Consider the following 8866-nt stretch of genomic DNA (forward strand, 5'->3'; position numbering starts at 1 on the left):
AAGGTGCTATGAATATGTATTGTCTCTTGAATTAGTTTGAGGTGGTACAGAATTATTTGAGCCGACCCTATAATTTTACCATTGTCATGACTTCATTATCAAGACAGCTCACAACATTACGAAAAACCGATGCACCACCACCACCACCACAACCATCACCACCATAGTTTCTTTCGAGCCAATAAAAGGACAGGGATAATTACACCAATTTTAATGATGCTCTTTTTCACACATTTATTTCTGGGACACTACAAAAGATACAAGATTGATCACTGTAAATGCTTCATAACCACCACCACAGTTTCTTGGAGCCAGTAAAAGGACAGGGATAACCAAACAAATTCTTATGATGCTCTTTTCACACATATATTTCTGCGATATAAAAGATATAACATTGATTACTCTAGTGCGCCTTTGCCACCCGCAAAATTAGGAGCTCAATTAAATTTAATGAATATATATCATTTTTAGCGATTTTTTGTCATAATTTCAAGGTGGAATTATTTTGAAGGTAGTTTTAGGAGCAAGACAAACTAGTCAAAGGTCTCTGGGTTTTAAAAGGTTTTATGACCTTTAAAGAGCAAGGTATTGATTAAAGGTCTCTGGATTTTAAAAGGCTTGTTTGAGGATTATTTAAGGAGTAAGAGACGTAAATTGAAGGTCTCTGGATATTAAAAAGCTTGTTTGGGGACCTTTAAAGAGTAAGATATTGATTAAAGGTCTGTGGGCCTTAAAGGCCTTGCTTAGCGGGCTTTTCGTGATAACGGCCGTAGTTTGGGTTTTAAAAGGACTTGTTTTGGGGTCTTTAAATAGTAAGACATGAATTAAAGATCAATTTCGGTTATAAAGACCTTGTTTTGGGTTCTGTAAGGAGTAAGGGACGCTGAGTAAAGGTCATTGGATTTTAAAGGGTTTGTTTCGGCGATCTTTAATGGTAACGACCGTATTCGAAGGGACGCTTGCCACCAAACCCTCTATTCCCAAAGTCCCTGTTGCCGAAGCCACCGTGGAAGCCCCCATAAGGGTTTCCGCCCCCGTAGTAATAGGACCCGATGTTCCTCTCGGCACTGTTAAACCCGTAACTACCGTACACACCAGGCCCGCCATACACAGGCCCGCCATACACACTAGTGTCAGTATAGCCCACAGTGCCATAGCCTCCGAAACCCTGATTGCCGTGAGTCCCATGAGTGCCAAGACCCCCGTAGGTGATAGTGCCAAGGGACCCGAGGGTGGTGGTGTAAGGGATGCCGTAGTAAGTGCCATATTCATTGCTCGAGTACCCAAGACCACTCCCCACACCAGTGCCGAGGCTGGTCCCGACGGTCTTCACAATGTATTTAGTGCCAAGGTTCCCTCCATACACGCCGGAACTGCTGCGGTACCCTTTGCCGTAGTACTCGTCACTCTCATCGCTCTCCAGGCTGTCGTAGCGGCTGTACCGATAGTCAGGTTTCGGCTCAGGCTTCGGGGCGGGCTTCGGGGCTGGGTCGGGCTTGGCGGCAGGGACAGGGGCAGGGGCGGCGACAGGGTTCGGTTCAGGCTCTGCAGCAGTTACCGCCAGCATGGCAACGGCGATGGTGAGAAGCAGCATCTGTGTGAGGAGAGTTTTGTGGTGAGGTCCGTGATCTGAAACTTTCAAAGGCCACAGAGATGATTAACAGTTTTAAGAAGGTTTCTCCAATTAATAATGTAGAAATCTTGTTAATCTGTCACTAGAAACTTAAAAACTGCCTTTAAAAAAATTTTGTGTGTGTGTCAGTGCTAGTTAATCCATTTTAAGGAGTAAAGAAGCATTAAAATTTTCACTTAAAACATAAACACAAGAAGTACAAAGGTAACAAGACGTACTTATATACCTGTACTTATATTTCAGTCCGCCCGTAGCAGGTAGCCATGGACAATGTGGTACGTATTAGCGTGGCCACGGACCGTGTATATTGTACTTGTAATCCACTATTTTACAACTGTAGCAGTATTGTAAAAGTGTTTGTGGTTTGTAAAGGTGTATTAGGGTATGACTACTTTACTGTGTGTGTGTGTGTGTGTGTGTGTGTGTGTGTGTGTGTGTGTGAGAGAGAGAGAGAGAGAGAGGAGTTCTTACCTTGCTTTGTGGTGCCTCAGGTGTGCTGCTGTTTCTCTGTGGCGCTGCATGCTATATACTCCGTGACTGCCAAGAGGAAGCACCGCAGGAAGAGAAGGAGGAGGAAGAGGAGGAGGAGGAGAAGGAGGAGGAGGAGTTACCCGATTAAGAGTCAGATTCCCGAAATCCGGTCGTTAGAATTGACAGTCAAGGCCGTGAATTTGTGGGGTGATTGTGGCACCTTTGTGTGTGTGTGTGTGTGTGTGTGTGTGTGTGTGTGGGTGAATGATCTGCATTGCCTCCGTCAACAGAGCATGAGGGACTGCTGACGCGGCAGAGGGGCTGGAGTAAACACCGCAGTGTGTGAGGATGTGCTAATGGAGGACGAGGAGGAGGAGGAGGAAGAGGAGGAGGAGGGGGTGGAAAGGGACACGAAGGAAGGACAGACAAGAGAATATCGAGAAAAGAATAAAGACAAGAGGAGGAGGAGGAGGAGAAGAGGGAAGGGACTCAAAGGATACAAATTGGTAGCAAAGTAGAGTAAATTTCCATCGTTTTTATTAAAGACGCGTGGTTGGGTGAGAGAGGGAGATGAACAGTAGTAGTAGTAGTAGTAGTAGTAGTAGTAGTAGTAGTAGTAGTAGTAACAACGAAATCTGTGAGTCCTACTTAAGTTTGTGTATAAAGTAAAGTATCTGATATTGAGGGTTGGAGTCTGTGTAGGAGAGTATAGGTGAAAGTGTGATTGTAAAAGAGAGCGTGGATGATAAGAGGGGAAGCGGAGGAAGAGGGAGAGGGGAGAAAGTTTAGGTGGTGGTGGTGGTGGTGGTGGTGAGCTGAAATGGATAAATCATGTAAATTCGGAGATATGCATAACAAAACGAGGTGGAAAAACAAGGAAAAATAAGAATAACATGAATATGTAAAAGAAGGGAAGCATGAAAAATTGTAATAACCAGAGAGAGAGAGAGAGAGAGAGAGAGAGAGAGAGATAATCAACTAGAGTTACTAGACTGATAAACATAGAGGCAGAAACATAACACATTACTATAGAACTAAGAGTAATGGAAGAAGAGAAGAGAAGAAGAAAAGGAGGAGGAGGAGGAGGAGGAGGAGGAGGAAAGGAAGAGGGAAAGAACAAAAAAGATGAAGACGAGGACTAGGACGAAGGAGGAAAAAAAAATCGAGAGAGAAGGAATAATATAACGGATGAAGAGGAGGAGGAGGAGGAGGAGGAGGAAGGAGAAAAGAAGAAGAAGAAAAGAAGATGAAGATATTTGACCATTAGGGGTTTCTTTCCTTGGTAATTGCGCTGGGGACTCCCTGGGCCACCCCTTCACTCCCATCCCCGCCCCCAAGGGATTCCTGAGTTGAAGGAGAGGACGCGAGGACGAAGGAGGAGGAGGAGGAGGAGGAGGAGGAGGAGGAGGAGGAGGAGGAGGAGGAGGAGGAGGAGGCGGTGTGGCGGGAGCGTGTGTGGTAATGATTAGTTAGGGGAAAAGGAAATCGTGTGTGTGTGTGTGTGTGTGTGTGTGTGTGTGTGTGTGTCTACATCTCTTTATAATCGTCATGAGGTTAAAAAAAAAAAAAATAGAAAATTGAATAGACAAACCTCTCATTTCACTCACTAATTTCAATAACACTTTAATTACAAACACCGTAACACTAATTGTGAATAATCATTCAAAAACACCTTGCGAGTTAAGTTAAATGGTGTGTGTGTGTGTGTGTGTGTGTGTGTGTGTGTGTGTGTGTGTGTGTGTGTGTGTGTGTGTGTGTGTGTCTGTGTGTGTGTAGGCTCGGTGGCAAAGCTCAGGTGTGCCAGGGACGCGAGACAGGTTAATTACTTCATTCCCCCACCCCTCTCCCCTCCCTCCCTCTCTCCTTCCCCCTTCCTTGTGCCTTCCCCATTCCTTTACCGCCCCCTACGTAAAAAAAAAAAAAAATGAAAAAAAAAAATTCCTCCGCGTGTCATAACTGAAGGTGAAATTAGGAGGAGGAGGAGGAGGAGAAGGAGGAAAAATAGTCGAAAGAGAGTAGGAATAAAATAACAGATGTAGAGGACGAAGAGAAGGAGGAAGAGGGGGAGGAGGAGAAGGAGGAGAAGGAGAAAGGTGGAAGAGGAAGAGGAAGAGGAGGAGGAGGAAAAGAAGGAGGAAGAAGAGAGGAAATACCAGAAAGAACTAGGACGAGGAAGAGGAAGAAAAAAAAATGCTCAACAGTGAGAAAAAATGTAGATGAAAAGAAGGAAGAGGAGGAGGAGAAGAAAATGAATATAAAAACAACGAAAACAAATGATAAAAAGAACTATAATAAAGAAAAAACTATACATGAGGCAAACAAAAGCTACAGACAAAAAAAAAAAAAACATTAAAATACCTGGGATAAAATAGAAGGGATAGGTGTGTAGATAGTTAAGGTGAGAAAGATCAGGTATGAATCATTAGGTACGTACTCTCTCTCTCTCTCTCTCTCTCTCTCTCTCTCTCTCTCTCTCTCTGTTGGTGTGCTTTTTGGAATAGTTAATTTTATGTATCTACCACAAAGTTAGATACGTATTGTGTTATCTTTACGAGGAACCAGTGATGCAAGGTTGCTGTTTAAATAATGTGTGTGTGTGTGTGTGTGTGTGTGTGTGTGTGTGTGTGGTCAGTTAAGGCAAAACACCAGGAAAAGGGGGAAAAATGTCGTACACACCTAGATAAATAGGGAAAAACGAAGGAAAGAGAGAGAGAGAGAGAGAGAGAGAGAGAGAGAGAGAGAGAGAGAGAGAGAGAGAGAGAGAGAGAGAGAGAGAGATAACAGTACATAGATCATTCTCATTTTTTCCTTATTTTTTCCAGACTAATGTCTACTACTACTACTACTACTACTACTACTACTACTACTACTACTACTATTACTACTACTACTACTACTACTACTACTATTACTACTACTACTACTACTACTACTACCACCACTGCCACCACCACCACCACCACCACTACTACTACTACTACCACCACTACCACCACCACCACCACCACCACCACTACTGTTTCGACCCCAAGAAAACTGACTGATTGTTCAAGGATACAATAACAAAAAAAAAAAAATGACGGAAAGAAAAAAAAGCCTCAGAAAACAAAGAAGCATAAACAAAACAATACACACAAAAAAGAAGGAGTTCCACAAGCTAGGCATGTGAGGTGACAAGGCTTCGTGAGGTGGTTTCATTATCTGCTGCAGGTGTGTGTGTGTGTGTGTGTGTGTGTGTGTGTGTCAGGTGTAGGAGAGGAGAGGTGCATGGGGCGTGGCAGGACAAGGATAAGGTATGTGTTCTTGGGTATTTGTGTGTCTAATATCAGGAAGGTTGATAATGGGGAAAAGAAAAAGAAAGAAGAAAGTGAAAGTAAATATATAGAAAACTCCCTCAAATGTTTCCGTAGGAAGATAGGAAAGTGAAAAAGTAGTAAATATGATGAAAATGAACTAGTAAATATTAAAAGAAATCCAGTAGGAAGGAAAAAAAAAAAGAATATTCTTGAGGTTTTCGTAGTTTAAGTAGTTACTGACAAACTGAATAAAACTGGAAAAAATTTGTAAATATTAAGATAAGTACCGTAGGAAAGAAAAAAGTTAATATTGTTGTGGTTTTCAGAATTTTATTGAGTCTTCTTACAGTTTAGGTAATATTGACAAACAGAATAGGGATAAGATGAGTAAGAAAAGTTGAATATGCTAATGGTTTTAAGATTTTATTGTATTATTCTTACATTTTAGGTGTTTATTAAGGTTATTTAAGGGATACCTACCATAAAGAAGGTAAGAAATGGATATACAATGCAGGGAAACAAGTTTAGATAAGAGAGTGAATTTTTTTTTTTTTATTATTTTGACATTTAAAATTCCTACATTAATAAGTCGTATACATTTAAAATTTGTGATTGTGTTAGTGTTTTTTTTTTTTTTTGTATAGGTTTCTCACTTTTTTTCATTCGTTTTGTTTCGCTTTAGTTTTATTTTTTTTTTTTGGTTTTCTCATCTTTGTGTTGTTTTTGTGTTTCTCTAATCCCATGATTCTTTATTTTTTTGTGTGTGTTTATTCGTCATTTAATTATTATTTGCATTTTCAAATTCTGCCCATGACCGTGTTACTACTACTACTACTACTACTACTACTACTACTACTATTACTACTACTACCACATCCACCACCACCACCACCACTAAACAACCGAACAAATGCAGGGAATTAGCAACATTTTAATACGATAATGACAAATACTCAATCCAAACTCACCCACCCACCTACACCCGCCCACCCGCCCACCCAGCCCACACCCACCCACCCACTCACGCAGGAAAAGCCTTGAATCCGACCGACATCCTTCCTAGCGTCAAGTCATCCTGTTTAGATTAGTGTATCCTTGTATCCTTTCGTTTTTTTATAGTGTGTGTGTGTGTATGTGTGTACGTGTGCGTGTGGCGTGTACGATAGTTATAATTTTTTGCGCACGATGATCAGCACCATTTCAACGCCCCACCCCACCCCGCCCCACCCGAGGAAGAAAACGTAATGTATGTAGAATGATAAATGTATAATAATAACGTGTGCAATGTACGACTATTACATATATACATTTTTAGTTAATATACCTTTTGACGTTGTTGTATATATATATTTTCTTTTAAGTTTGAGGTAGAAATGTTTTTGATAAGATAAAGGCGAGGAGGAGGACGAGGGGGAGGAGGAGGAGGAGGAAGAAGAAGAATAGAAGAATTAAATGAAGATAGATGAAGATAAGGATTGAAATGAGGATAGCATAAAGAGAATGAGGATTATATGAGGGAGATAGATGGAGATGGGTAAGATAAGGGAGAAGGAAATAGATAGATAATGGAGAATAACGAAGGAGGAGGATAAGGAATAGGATGAGGATTATAATGATGAAGATTGATGGATGCAGAGTAAAAAATGAGAAAGGAGGGAAAAATAAAGAAGAATAATGAAGGAGGAAGATGAGATGTTGAGGGAGTTAGGTAAAGATAATGATGAGAGAGAGAGAGAGAGAGAGAGAGAGAGAGAGAGAGAGAGAGAGAGAGAGAGAGAGAGAGAGAGAGAGAGAGAGAGAGACTAAATAAGGAAATATGACAAGGGAGGAAGTAAAACAGTGCTAATAAAGAAAGAGAAAGAGGGAGAGAGGAAATAGGAGTTATAGATAAGAATGTATAATAAATAAGATAAGAAAATGTTGAGGATAAGGAAGAATACCAAAAGAGATAAGAAATATATTAAGTAACGTAGAATAAGAAAAGGAGAAAAAAGAATGTTTGAATAAAGGAGAAATGGAGGATACAGGTAAAAATAAGGTAAAGTAATATAAACGATAGGAAATCAATACCTAGGAACTACATATTTATACGATTCCTATAGGAGTCTGGAGGGAGTATTTTATATAATGAATAACTGGAGGGATAAACATGAATGGATTTGTATTAACGAGCGTTATTCATTCAACTTTATTCTGAAACACTCCTGCGCCGCACCTCCACTACTTTCAAAAATCTCTAGTTGAAGTAAGACCGTTTCTTAAGAGTGTTTTTACGCTTCTAATGGCAAGTTAACAAGATTTCTATATTACTAACGGGAGAAACACTCTTGAGAATCCGGCTAATCATCTCTGGCCTTTAGAAAATAGTCGCGGTGAGAGAGCAGTGTTTCAGAATAAGAACCTCTCTCTCTCTCTCTCTCTCTCTCTCTCTCTCTCTCTCTCTCTCTCTCAAACACACACTCGAGTCAGTTTTGATAAGCCTGCCTTCAAGAATTTTGTTCACGTTTTCTTTTCACCCGCAGGAAGAAAACGAGGAGGTAGATGTGCTCTATCTCTTTTTCCTGAAGAATTTGGGGGCCTTGGAACGCTGGGGCGTCGGCTGGGAGGGGATGGGGGCCTGCACAGGGGCGGGGGGGCCGGAGTAGCAGGGGGCGCCGCCATCGAAACTAAGGGTCCGCCTCTCGTCGTCTTCAGGAGAGCTGGGGGGTGTGGGGGGTCTGGTAGGGCGTGACCTTGGGGGAGGGGGGAGGAGGAAGGGGAAGGTTGTGTTTATACGTAAATGTAGGTTAGACAGACAGACAGACAGACAGACACTTGAACACACATGCATTTTTATTTTCTACTTGGTTTGTTTCAATTTATTTCTATTCTCTCTCTCTCTCTCTCTCTCTCTCTCTCTGGACTGTATTCTGAAATACTACTGCGCCACACCTCCTTTCAAAGGGCTCTGTGTACGTAGTTAAAGTTACACAGGTTTTCAAGGCTGTATTTACGGCTCTTGTGACAAATTAACAATATATCTACATTATTAACAGGAACAACAGTCTTAAGAACACGGCTAATCATCTCTGTGGCCTTTGAAAATAGTCTTGGTGAGAGAACAAAACGTTTCAGAATACGCTCCTCTCTCTCTCTCTCTCTCTCTCTCTCTCTCTCTCTCTCTCTCTCTCTCTCTCTCTCTCTCTCTCACTCACTGCGATGTTTGGGACCTCTGCCGCCTCTGTCGCTCAAGCTGGCGGGGCGTGAGGTGGGACCCGTGGTAGGATCTCAAGGATCTCAGGAAGGATACGAGACACCCCATGGCTGCCTCCTGTTGCTGAGGGTGTAGGAGGGGCTGCAGGAAGGACGCGGTGGGCTGCAGGAGAGAGGATGTATTAATAACTGAAGGAGAGGAGAGGAATGGAGGAGAGGAGAATTAAGATGATGGGGAGGTAGGATAGAGAGAGAAAAGGAGGTGAAGAATGGG

General features: G+C 41.9%; 2 protein-coding genes across 5 annotated transcripts in view; both read right to left on the reverse strand.

Moving 5' to 3' along the window:
* Positions 1-208: 208 nt before the first annotated feature.
* Positions 209-2237, reverse strand: LOC135090072 (shematrin-like protein 1). The gene is made up of 2 exons (XM_063986355.1): positions 2105-2237; positions 209-1594 (listed from the first exon to the last, which is right to left on the reverse strand). The coding sequence occupies exon 2, from the start codon at positions 1592-1594 to the stop codon at positions 929-931; it is 666 nt and encodes a 221-aa protein (XP_063842425.1). The 5' UTR covers positions 2105-2237; the 3' UTR covers positions 209-928.
* A 3567-nt stretch (positions 2238-5804) lies between these two features.
* The window catches only part of LOC135090074 (uncharacterized), an 11133-nt gene continuing 8071 nt past the window's right edge, over positions 5805-8866 (reverse strand). For 3 of the 4 annotated variants that reach the window (XM_063986375.1, XM_063986373.1, XM_063986374.1), the window contains exons 2-3: positions 8595-8755; positions 5805-8132 (exon numbers count right to left, since the gene is read on the reverse strand). In XM_063986375.1, coding sequence (XP_063842445.1) covers positions 7949-8132; positions 8595-8701 — 291 coding nt within the window. In that variant the 5' untranslated portion in view covers positions 8702-8755 and the 3' untranslated portion in view covers positions 5805-7948. The remainder of the gene's footprint in view (positions 8133-8594; positions 8756-8866) is intronic. The other variant, XM_063986376.1, reaches the window with a different exon arrangement.

The sequence above is a fragment of the Scylla paramamosain genome, chromosome 34 (genome assembly GCF_035594125.1).
Source record: "Scylla paramamosain isolate STU-SP2022 chromosome 34, ASM3559412v1, whole genome shotgun sequence".
NCBI lineage: Eukaryota > Metazoa > Arthropoda > Malacostraca > Decapoda > Portunidae > Scylla > Scylla paramamosain.